Here is a 12,667-nt window from a genome sequence, read left to right on the forward strand (position 1 = left end):
CCTGCCCAACTGTTGTATGAGCTAAAAATGCACAAGAGCCTCTAGCCAGAGCAAACCTTGAAGGTCAGCTTTGTCCCCCTGGAAGAGTTCAGGCTTCAGGTGCTTTCTGGGGTACAAGGTTGACACTGGCCCTTCTGCTGCACTTGGAAGGAACAGGGGTGTGACCAGATCAAGAAAGTGCACGAGAGCACCCTTTTTCTTAGGGAAAAGACACAGAGCATGATGATAATGGCCAGATGTGCTCAGTTATAAAAGCTACCTCCCTTTGTCTTTACTCTAAGTGGGAAAAAACAGGAATGTGGCTAATACAGAGTGGCCAATGAGCCAAAGTCATTTTCATGAGGTCCTGAAATATATCATTATATTGGCCACAGATATGGTCTTCGTGGTGTTTGGCACAGGCTGTGTGACTGATAGCTAGTGACTGTCAGGGGGTAGGGCCAGCTCATGTCAGCATGAGCTATAGTGGAGAGGAACCTCACTGCCCCTTGGGAAGGAGGGACACAGTCCTATCGGGAGGTTAAGCAGGCAGCTGCAGATGGAGAGAGAAAACAGGAGACCCCACGCGATGAACGAACTTGCAAATTCAGTAACAGTCCCTTCTTAGGGCAAGTTTGATTAAAAACTATGGGGGCTCTCTTCAGAAAAATGCTCTGATTTAAAAGCACACAAAATTCTGCCTATAATTTCAAAGAGTCCATGGACCCCCTGGGATCTTTCAGTTAGGTACCACTGCCTTGGGGAGAGCCGGGAGCACCAGGGGATGGAAGGAGGGCAGGAAAGCAGCTGGGCTGAGGGGAGCACAGGAGGGGAAACGGAGAGGCAAGGTGGCAGGGGAGCAGTTAGGGAAACTGCAGTTCTTTGTGAAGAGGTGGCTCATGACTGAGAAATAAAACTCCATGTGGCAGGAAGGCCACCCACTCGCAGGACACTAATATATCTCCAAGTCTAGCAACAGGGAAAAGAGTGGGTGTGAAGGGGCTGCCCTTTTTCTCTTTGAAAAACAAAACCAATTAACTGAGAGTCAGTCCTGTTATCTCAGCTGGTCTCCCTTTGACCTCTTTGCTAGCTCTTCTCCTAAGACCCAGATCTCGGTCGGCAGCCCTGAGGCCAAACTAGAGATAACTAATGGTGATCAAGATTAGTGGAGAGTGGGGATCCTGGGTGGCTCCGTCGAGCCCCACATCGGGCTCTGTGGCGCCTGACAACTCAGAGCCTGGAGCCTGCTTCGGATTCTGTGTCCCTCTCTCACTCTGCCCCTCCCTGCTCATTCTCTGTCTTTCTCTCTCTCCCAAGAATAAAACATAAAAAAAAAAAAAAAAAAAAAAAAAAAAAAAAAAAAAAAAAAAAAAAGATTAGCAGAGAGTACAAGGGAATCCAGTAGAAGGAAGCCAACTTATGGGTAAAAAAATTCCCATATGTTGCTGAATGAATTCCCCAAACCTTAAAAAAGAAAAAAAAAAAAAAAAGAAAAAAACCCGAATGTATTCTATAGGGAAAAAGAAATTTTTATTTTGAAAACAAAGTTTGGTTTTCAAAATAAAACATTTGCTGTTTCTCAAAAAGGTGCTGACATTTCGCAGATAAGGAGAATAAATTGCTGTCCCGCCTTCAGCTAGCCCTGTAAATAGGACCCAAAGAATCCAGGGATCCCCAAAGCAGCTATTAGCAGGCGGGGCTTCCTTCTAGATTGGTTGGGTCTAGCATGGGTCTCAAGTGTGGGCTGTTTGGAGTCAAGTTCCCAGAAACACTTTTTTTTTTTTTTTTTTGTAAACTGCAGCACCTGTAGGGAAAGCAGCAGGAAACGTGATCTGGGCAGGTGACAGCCCAGGTCACACATCACAGAGTACCTGGCGGCAGCAGCCCCTCTACCCAGAGCCTCAAAACATGGGTTTCAAGCCTGGCTCTGAACTGACCCATCAAATCCACTCCTTCGACCCAGAGCCCCAGTGACAGATACATTCACAGGACTCCTCCAGGGAGACACACACACAATAGTCTTCAATTTCAGCTTTACTGCCGGCTATTGACAATTTAAGTTGTTTTGCCATTGTGTTTATATGTTTTTTAACTTTTCTTTTCAGCGTTCTTTTTTCTTTTATTATTTTTTTAAAGTTAAAAAAAATTTTTTTTTAATGTTTATTTACTTTTGAGAGAAAGAGAGAGAGAGACAGAGACATGAGCAGGGGAGGGGCAGAGAGAGAGAGAGAGACACAGAACCTGAAGCAGGCTCCAGGCTCTGAGCCGTCAGCACAGAGCCTGAAGTGGGGCTCGAACCCACAACTGTGAGATCATGACCTGACCTAAAGTCAGACGCCTAACTGACTGAGCCACCTTAACGCTCTTTTTTCTTAAAAAAAAAAAAAAAAAAAAAGAAAAAGAAAAAAGAAAAGACTTTCTTTTCTTCCATTCCTAATATATCACGGATCTCAGTGTTTATGATCAAGAAATCAGATTATAAAGCCGAGAATGGGGACAAAGGTTCTACATCTTGTGGAATGGCAGGGAAACAGGTCAGGACTTTATACCCCAAGTGATCATATTCAGGAGTCAGAAGAGCAACAAAGTTGGTCTTTGAGTTGCCTTATTTGGGCACCAGTTTTTCACGTGTCACTAAGAGTTACTAACCAGGCATTTCAAGAGCAAGAAATTATTTCCCCCACACAACCTTTTCAGACAGTTCCAGGCAAGTATCAAAAAAGAAGAAAGCACTCTGGATTGTGAATCCCACTACAGCATTCTTGCTCTAGCTTGGCCCTCAACAGGAAACCTCATGTAGGACATGTTCCTTCTCAATGGCCTTGGTTTTCTACTCTTCAAAATGAGGGTGGTTGCCTAGATCATCCCAAGGTCTGTTCTACTTCTAAGGCTCTAATTCTAAACTTCACAAAGAAGAGAGAAAGAAGATCACAAACACACAGCCTGCACTTCTTTAGGATAAATCTCAACCCCTCACATCTTGGCCTCCCCCTTTCCTCACTCAGAAACTCCACTCAGAGGGCGCGGAGTGGCTCAGGAGGTTAAGCGTCCTACTTCGGCTCAGGTCATGATCTCACGGTTCACGGGTTCCAACCCCATGTCGGGCTCTGTGCTGATGGCTTGGAACCTGGAGCCTGCTTCAGATTCTGTGTGTCCCTCTCTCTCTGCCCCTCCCCGCTTGTGCCCTCTCTCTTTCTCTCTCTTTTTCAAAAATAAATAAACACTAAAAAAAAAATGAAACTCCACTCACACCAGGCAGCCCTCTGCCCCCACGTTTCTTCCTCTCCCTCTGCTGTATTACAATTACTTTCTCTTCTTGCAGAGGTGGGCTTCTCCCCTCTACCCAAAGATGCAGCCCCAACTCACCTCCTCAGGGAAGTATCCCCACATGGACCCCGCTCTACTCCGTCCTCACCTCACCACGGGTCTGACCTGCCAGCACTGACACTTGTCTGCTGCAGCTTGTAAAATACTATGTAGTCATTTTCCTGTGGGTGTGTCTTTTCTCCTCCAGCCCAGTGCCTGGTTTCCCCGCTCAGCAAGCTTCTGCATCTGGGGGTCAGGACTGGGGACAGGGCGGGGACAATAAGGTGAGCGGCCCCTCCTCTCAGCCAGGGGCAGGGCTGCAAGGTCACATAGGGTCATCAAGTACAGCTGCCATTTTCCTTTCTGGCTCATTTTGTGCAAAAGATGGCTTGATACCCACAAAACAAATGCCTCGGGTAGGGATGGCAGTCTTGGATGCAGTTCTGTTTAGGTATGGTTGGCCAGGGAAGGGCTGAGAAGTGGGACTACTTGGTGTGGCAGTGATGGGTGGGCACGACCTACCATCCACGGTGACTTGGCAGGAGCACTCAGCCTGGCCGGCGCCATTCTTGGCTATGCACTTGTATACGCCTCTGTCCTCGGGCAATGCCTTCTCAATGGAGACAGAGCACAGTGAGCCTAGGAAGGAAGAGGAAGAACCATTGAGTGGACCCAGTATAAGCCCAATACCTGCCCTGGGACCTGGTACATGGCAGGTGAATGTTATTCACATGGATAGCCACTGGGAGCCCAGAAGTCAGACGTCCTGTGGGAACCAACCCTCTCTCCCTACCAAGGGTCAGGGTAGTTTTTTCTGATAAGCCAGGTCCAAAATAACTGATCCCTAAATATATTTCCTCCTGGTACCCTCTTCCCAAATTCCAGCAAGCTCTCTTATAGGGACATAATGGAAAGGCACAGAAGAAGAGAGCAAAATTATATCAGCTTTTGGAGAGCATCCAATACAATAGAAGGAGCAGAGGGACCCTGGACCTGCACCCTGGCATGTCACCAAGAGAGATAAGTAGTAGCCAGGCACAGGTTTATAGACCCATGTTAGGAACAGTGGCAGGTGAGGAGGCTCCGCCCAGCATATAGCAATTATTTATTCTGGGAATCTTAGAAAAGGGAGTCCTGAACAAAGAGGTGGGTGAAAGAGGCAGGGGTCCCTGTTGAGCAGGAACACTGACCTGTGGGAAGGTCTGCTGGGAGAAGGAGGGAACTATAGCCTGGGACCCTGGAGCTAGCTTCTCAGGAATAGTATCTGAGCTGAGAAGCACGGCCAACGAGGGGCACTGGGCTGGGAGAGGGGCACTTTGGGGCATCTCCCTTCAGTGCAAGGTCTTTTGGTGACCTCAGAGAGGGGTAGAGTCTCTCCACCCCAGCAACCTCTTCTGGCCTGGTTAGGGAAAGGAGAAGCCAGGCTGGGCACACACAGGAATCGGGGGTCTGGTCCCTGCCCACCCTAGCTCTCTCACCCCAGAGCGGGCTACTTCCCTGGAGTTCCCCCCTTGGGGGATTTCCCTCAGGATGTGGGGAGAGGCCAGCTGAGGGCTGGGACTGCTGGGCCAGGCAGGAGGGCAGTGGCACTGGAGTTCCTGCCTTCAGACACACAAACAAGTCAACAGCATGGCGTCCTGCCCAAAGCTGCCCTGTTGTCAGGGCAGCAGTCATTACAGAAAAGAGGAGGACAGAGCCAGGGCCACGTGCATCTTGCGCCTGGAGCCACTGGCTCCAGCTACTCCACTCCCCCTGCCAATTGCTCAGTATAAGCCACCGGCTCTGCGTGGACAGAACTGTGTGCATCCCGGGCGTATGTGCGGGGCAACATGGCCAGAAGGGAGGTCAACAGGCACTGCTCCCAAAGGGTCTTTGATCTCAAAAAGCACCCTCACCCCCATTAGGCAGAGGCACAGACTTGAGAGCAATGAATACAAGGGTATTCAAAGAACCTCACTAAGGCTAGAAAGGAAGGCAGAGGCATTTAACAGTTCTCTTTGCTTCTTGGCACCTGGCTTATGTCTGAACAAGGAAACCTTAGTCCTTCGGACCACCTCCCTCCTATTCATATAGACCTTACCTCTCAGGAAAGGCCTCCCTACATTCTCCTACAGGGGAGGGCAAGGGATCAAGATCTCTTCTCACTGTAGTTAGGAGACAGAATTTGCAGAAACTGCAACAGAAAGGGCTCAGGTTGGACTCACTCTCATGAGAGTGAGACTGTGAGGCACAGGAATCTGGGATTGAGGGTGACTGTCCTCTCTAGAGAGGACCTTCCACTCATCCGAGAGGGCAGGGGGCTGCTAAGATGACCTCTGGCATCCTGATTTGAGGCTTAGAGGAAACACACCCCCTTTTGTCACTTCCCTCCAGTCTGAGGCTAAGGCTCTGGGAACAGACATCCCACTCCCAGTACATATCCTGCTTGGATCCCTGACTGTGCTTCAGCTTCAGTCCCCTCACTGCTTTCAGCCTTAAGCCCAAATGGTACAAGGTGCAAAGACATTGGTGAGACCACCAGGAGAAGTTGGGGTGGTTAGACCACAGCCCTCACCCCCTCACCAGGGAAAGTAGCAGAACAGGCAGCTCGTCAAGCCTCCCAAAGCCTGGACCCCTGGCCATGTGCTTGTGCTTGCGTGGGCTGGGGGAGGGTCCCCAGGCAGGCCTGGAGGCCCGGCTAGCCCAGATTGAAGAATCTGGTATTTCCTGTGGGACAGCTTATTCCTGACCTCCAGAAGAAAAACCGTTTCCCAGAGTTTTTTTTTCCGAGAAGCCTCAGCCTGGTGGGGAATTTTGAGTGAGGTGAGGGGGATGGTAGCAGTCACCACAGAACCGAGGATCCAATAAATGGCTCAGCTAGAACTGTCCCTGGGAGAGCCCCTCATGGCCATGGAGTCTGAGGTCTCCCATCTTGCTCCAAGTGTGTGGCGAGAGGGGAGGCCGGGGGGGGGGGTGCAGGGTGAGAGGGGGTGGCCCAAAGCCCTAGAGGCTGTGCTCTGAGGATACCCTCAGTGGGCAGTGCCTCCCCACCCTGGTCCCCTAGAACGTCTGGACAGTGCAACTCAGCTCCAGATCACCTCCTTGAGGACAGTGCCTTCCCTATCACCCATAAGCATCCCCAGCCACAGACAGACCTCTTCTGTGCCCCGAGTTTCTCTTTATCAGAGCATGTCTTCCAAGGCCACTGCTGAAACACATGTCTGTCTCCCACACTAATTCTTGGAGGGCAGTGACTGTGTCTATTACGAATCTTTTTCCTGAGACTGGAATGCAGTCACAATAAAAAAGAAAAAAAAAATTGCCATCTGAGATGACCAAGGCACATTTCTGTAGCAGGTGATCTGGGAGGATCTATGCAAGAGAAAGTCATGAACATTTAGTCAAATATAACCTACCATTGAAAAAGATAAGATAGTTTCTGAAAGGAAAAAATTCCTACATCAGAGTTCTTCAAATGGATTATGCATATAACAATATTGCCTTGCATATTGCATTTATGCACTAGGATGCATAAATCCTAGTGTTTTGTACGATGAATTCACATAGGTTTTTAAAAAAGCCTTTGCAAGATCTCACATTAAAGGGGATTAAAAACGAAATCATCAGTTGACAACGGCAACAAAAACAAATTCTCGTATTAGCCTAGGAGACACCTTTGCCAGGGAAAGAAGCCTGGCCTGGGGACAGGAAACAGGGCATAAAGATGAAAACACTTCTCGGAAGCAATGTAGAGCTCCCCTTGGCTCACTGGCCATCCCTCCCAGTCCTCAGCCAAGGCCAAAGCCTGAGGAGCATGGCTGCAGGCCTGAAAGGGCCTGGTGTCATCCCTCCACAGGCCTGGAGGCCAGGTCCAGCCACCATAAGTGGCCACCATCTGCCTGGCAGCTCTGGGGGATGCAGGGAGGGGAAGGGTGCCTCTACATGTCCCTTCAAGAATTAGCAGTCAATGCCAGCCGACTCATTACACACCTCTTCTCTCCTTGGTGCTAAATGGGGGGAACAAAACCCTGTTTTTAGGGGGCCTGGAGGCTATGAGCCCTATCCAAGCCACAGGGGTTCAGAGAAGCCCCCTGAAACCTGTAAACACAGCAGTAGGGTGTAGATGTATGTGCGGACCGTACTCCACGAGGAGTCTCTCGTGGCCAAAGGCTGGTGACAATGGTCTGGCAAGACCTCGAGGAAGCAAATTTTGATCTTAGATGACAACAGCACAGGATTCAGAGCAGTGAAGGAAGAAGGATTCCAAGCCAGTGAGGTGGGGGGCAGAGAGGATGCAGAGTGGGGTGCAAAGGACAGGGAGACCCCCTTAGCCACTCCCTCCACCTTCACCCCCAGACCACCTCAAACCACCAGCTTCCTTATTTCCATCAATGTCAGTAGAAATGTGACCCCAGTCACCCAGACACTGGCACACAGTGGTCTTCCACTCCTTCCTCTTCTTTATCTGCCCCCTGCTCCCAAGCCAGGCAACAGGATCTATTAACTCTGTCCTTGCTTCTTGAACTGGTTGTTTCCTGTCTGTGCCATGGCTGCCTTATTATATTAGTCCAAGCCTTGCCAACTTTCTCCCTGACCTCTCCAGTAGGCTCCTTACTTGTCTTTGGGCAGGGAGTCAATCAAAACCCCTAAACCCTTACCCTAGCTTTGTGTGCACTGCTCCTCATTCCACATTCTTACATGGCTCCCTATTGCCTTGAGGATTGAGCTCTTTAGCATGATATAGGATGGCATGGGACATGCCTTCCACTCCAGCCGAGCCCATGCTGTGAGCAGACCTGCCTTAGCTGCTGCCAGAGCCCCTGCCTGAGAAGCCCATACCTCCCCTCCTTTGCCTGCCTGGGTCCTGGCCCAGCTCATTCAGCACCAGCCTTTCCTGTGGCCCCAGCACTCAGCTCCTTCTTCTACACCTACGAGCTCAACTTCAGCACTTGGCTGGAATAGTTTTATCACTGTGAGTGTGTGCCCCCTCTTTCCAGATCTACGGAGAACAGATCCACTCACACCTCCAAGAGTGCCCTGCTCCCTGCAGTAGGGCCTGCTGAAGTGGTCACTGATAAGGCTTGAAGACAGGCTTTCTTCCTGGGGTCTGTGTCTAACCCAGGCTCTTGAAGACGTAGAGGGCGAAGCTCTAGAGAAGGGATGGACCGAAAAACGGGGATGGTATTTTTAAGACCAGGCACTCTCCCTACCGTGGCAAGGCAGACAGGCCCATGTCAAGGTCTGCTTCCTCGACTGCAGGGAAAATGCCAGAAACCTGGCAAGCCTAGAGGGCACCGCCAGTCTTGCAGCCTCTTGACAACTACTGACAGTGTCGAGGAGTAAATAGCCATTAGTATTTTCTCCTGACGGACAACGCTCTGGGTGAGTGCATCATGAAAGGTTTCTCAGCTGTACCAGTGTGCTGACTCCTAACAAGAGTTCACTATGAGGTAAGACGGCACGGTGGTCTAGGCGCCTGAACTCAGCTGCCTACCTTCAAATCCCAGCTCTGTCACTAACCTGTTGCGCAATCTCGGGCAGGACACCTCACTTCTGGAAACGGGCAGGATTAAAAGAGTGAAAAGCGTAAGATGCCTAGAGCAGTGTCTGGCACATGGTGTTTGTTCAGTGTGTGCAAGCTATTCTTAAGTTTTCAAAGGAGAATTACAAATATTTAGAATATTTTTAAAAGTTGGACTTGGGGCTGTCTCTACAACCCCTTCCTATCCACCTCCCTTAGACCTTCTCTATCCACTCCTTGTGCTGGCCTTCTTTTAATCATTTCTTCTTCCTCTGATTTGGATCTAAACTGTCCCTTTGAGGTGGTTTCTATGGGAGGCGATACCGGAGTAGCTGGGTCTCTACGCCCTTTAATGCTCAGTGACAGGCGACACCACATGCTCAAGACCCTCTGGACACGAGCAGCCAGGGTCTAATGGCTCAGGCATGTTTCTGAGACCAGAGCTGAGGTCTGCTTACACTGCTCAGTCGAGAAGGCTGTATATAAGCTGCTATTAGGGACCCTGCAGGTTCCACACAGGTCTCCTTTGGGCACTGCCCTCAGCTATCTGAACACTGGCTTCCCTGAGGCTGGTGTGGCCATGGGCCTCATGTTGTGCGGGCCTGTGTGACTGCACATGTCCCAAGGGCGGGCGGCTACCCACCTTCCATCCTTCCTGGAGAGATCACCACAGGGTAGCCTGGGAAATGTTCCCAGTCAGGGTTTCAGATAAGTTCTACCAAAGGCTTTCCAACTGGGAGGGGCCCACAGGGGTGACAGGGACAGCTGTGACATCCACTCCCCTGGACATCTCACCTCACTGTGGTGATTCCCCCATGTCCACGTGTGTGTGGACCACAGGCAGGCTGGACTAGCAGAGGCAAGGTGTGGGGGGGGGGGGTTGTGTGTGGATGAGATGCCTTCCTGAGGACCCTGCCAATCTGGAGATAACCACATAAAAACATTCTCCTATCAACACAGCGGCAGAAAATAAAACACTTTCTCTCTCCTGGTCAACTTCCCCTTTACTCTTTTAGCACTTAGATTCAAAACGCTCAGCTGCTCCAGATTTGCTGACTGAGTTACAGGATAAAGAGAGAAATTGTACTGTGGGCTGAGAGGGATACTGCTTTCTTCAAATGCTCCTCCATTCGCCTTTCATGAGGAAGGAAGAAGCCTGATGAAGGGGGCAGTGGGGGAGGGGAGAGGGGTGTGCAGTCAGAGGACAGAAAGGGGAGCAGCGCAGTTGGGGTTGTTTGTGACATCTCAGTGGATCAGGACTCATAGGACCTGTCCACCTGGGCCTCTGCTTGGCTGCTGCCCTCTACCTCTTAAGGGTAAAATGCTATTTCCTGGGGAGCATTGTGCCCTGTTCTGTCCCGAGCCACCAGCATCAGCCTCAAGCTCGGGCCGGGCTCTGTTCCAGCGCTGGCCACCAGAGTGGGGTGTGGGAAGTCTGCTGGACTCGGAGCTCCCCTACAGCCTTGAGATGCTTGGCTGAAACATTTCAAACCAAATTGAGGGTCCAGGGAAAATGTCCCTCTCACCTCCATCTCTTCTCTAGGTATAAACTGACCCATCTCAGAATTCCAGACCCTGAAAGGCCCCAGATGTCAGGATTTAGTGCCCCCCCTCTCCCCATAACCCAAGAATGTGAAATACCAGCAAACAAAAGTCTCATCCAAATTAGGAAGCGAGTGGCTCTGTCCGCCCAGGAGTGTGTGCCGTAGGGGCTGTTTGGGGTTTTTGGCTTCTCCGACAGAGCCCTTCAAACCCACAATGTTATCAAGTCTTAAGTTGTTGTTGACCCCAAACCATAGTCCTGTGCCACTCCATCAGTGCACACCCTTCTCCTAATCCAAACTGCTGCTGCAAAAGCAGCTCTCAGCTCAGAGCCGCTGGTGGGCTCCAGCCCCAGGGTCCCGTCACGTCCACGCACACAGCCCTCTCCACACCAGAGCTGTGGGGCACGAGCTCAGGCCCAGGGCAGCTCTGAAGAGCCACGGCTGGGCTGCCCTGCGGCAGCTCTGCCAGACAGACGCCAGGACTTGGGCACGTGCCACAGGACCAGCCACCCACCTCTCACCGCCCAGAGACGGAGTGTGTGCCCGAGGGCCCTGAGCAGGGCGCCTGTCTTGTCAGCGAGGGGGCACAGAGGCTGGGCATTCCAGCCCAGGCTCTGGGCTGCAAATGGCAGTCAACAGGCCCAAGGCTCCATGAGCCTGCAGTGGCCCTGGTACAGAGCCCCCTTCTTCCCAGCCCTCGCCCTTGTTACCTTCTTGGGAGAGGATGATAAACTTGGTGGTCTTGAGTGTCTTTCCATTCAGCGTCCAGGTGATGGTGGCGGGGGGGTCAGAGGACACCTGACACTGGAGCAGCAGCTTCTGGCCCTCCATCAGGTGGACATCTTGTAGCTTCTCCTTGAAGGTTGGGGCTGTCCCATGGCTCTCTGATCTGTTTTCATTATCTGTGGCTCCTGCATGCCCCCTCTTGCAGTTCACATCATTCTTAACCTCCTTCTTGAGTTCTTCCTTCCCAGCTGTTTTTCCGGTCTCAGCAGGCTTGGCGTTGCCCACGGATTTCGGGGTCTCAGCAGGCTTGGCGTTGCCCACGGATTTCGGGGTCTCAGCAGGCTTGGCGTTGCCCACGGATTTCAGGGTCTCAGCCGGCTTGGCGTTGCCCATGGATTTCGGGGTCTCAGCAGGCTTGGTGGCACTAATGGATTTCGGAGTCTCAGCAGACTTGGCGTTACCCACGGATTTCAGGGGCTCAGCAGGCTTGGCGTTGCCCATGGATTTTGGGGTCTCAGCAGGCTTGGTGGTGCTCACGGATTTCGGGGTCTCGACAGGCTTGGTGTTGCTCACAGGTTTTGGGGTCTCAGCAGGCTTGGCATTACTCAAGGGTTTCAGCGTCTCAGCAAGCTTGGCGTTATCCACGGGTTTGGGGGACTCGGCAGGCTTGACGTTGCCCAGAGGTTTTAGGGTCTCGGCAGGCTTGGCATTGCCTGAGGGTTTCAGGGACCCTAAAGCCTGGGCATTGCCCACAGCCTTTGGACTTTCTGCTGCCTTGGCATTCAAGGCCTCGGCATTGTTGCTACCATTCTCTGCTGGTAATTTTTTCTTGCTGCCTAACACCGAGCGGAAATCTGGGGTGGCGGGTTTCGGAAGCGGTGCCTTCTCAGGGACCGGGGTCTTAGGAGTCCCCTTCTTGGCCAGAACCGAGCGGAAGTCTACCTGCTGAGGGCTATGCACCTTCCTCTCTTCCTCTGACACAGTCTTTGGCTTCACTTGCCGTTGCAGGTTGGCGCGGAAATCCATCTGCTCGGCTGGGATCTCCTTTAGGTGCTCTTCTGACACGCTCTTGGTGCTCACCTTCTTCCCTAGGAGGTCACGGAAGTCCAGCTGTTCCACCTCCTGCTGGCGGATGGCCTCCTCGGTGTGCTGCCGGGTCTCCACGCGTCTCTTCAGCACTCCCCGCACGTCCTCACTGTCTTCCTCCTCCGGCCAACCCTGCCCTCTTGCTGGCCAGCCGGGCCTCAGGGTCCCATAGCGGTCACCGCCACCACCATCAGCACTGGCTCCCCGGCCACAGAGGCCCTCACAGCTGGCAGGCTCCCTCCCCCTGCAACCAGTGAAGGGAAAAAAGGAAAGTAGCAAGAGGAAAAGGGGCTGGGTAAGAACAAAACGTCAGGGGAGAGCAAATCCCTGAGGGAGGGAGGGTAAAGGGGAGGGAGAAGGGGAGGTTGGGGCTGGCCAGGCTGTGTTTATAGAAGGGAACATTGGTGAGAGGCTCTTGCTTGCTTACTTGGTTTGTTACATCGGTAATGACTTCAGTAGCCTTATAAGGGTGTGTGCAAAAAAAAAAAATAATAATTCCCCCCACCCCTCCTCCCCTGCTTTCCCT

At 51.8% G+C, this 12,667-nt stretch overlaps 1 protein-coding gene across 5 annotated transcripts in view; it reads right to left on the reverse strand.

Annotated features, from left to right (window-relative positions):
* MYLK (myosin light chain kinase) overlaps positions 1-12,667 on the reverse strand; it is a 280,888-nt gene that overhangs the window by 74,022 nt on the left and 194,199 nt on the right. For 4 of the 5 annotated variants that reach the window (XM_045502294.1, XM_045502293.1, XM_045502292.1 and 1 more), the window contains 2 exons: positions 11,040-12,385; positions 3,808-3,924 (listed from right to left, as the gene is read on the reverse strand). In XM_045502294.1, the coding sequence (XP_045358250.1) occupies positions 3,808-3,924; positions 11,040-12,385 (1,463 nt within the window). Of the gene's footprint in view, positions 1-3,345; positions 3,474-3,807; positions 3,925-11,039; positions 12,386-12,667 lie in introns of those variants that run through there. The other variant, XM_045502295.1, reaches the window with a different exon arrangement.

Source organism: Leopardus geoffroyi, chromosome C2 (assembly GCF_018350155.1).
Source record: "Leopardus geoffroyi isolate Oge1 chromosome C2, O.geoffroyi_Oge1_pat1.0, whole genome shotgun sequence".
In the NCBI taxonomy this organism is placed as follows: Eukaryota; Metazoa; Chordata; class Mammalia; order Carnivora; family Felidae; genus Leopardus; species Leopardus geoffroyi.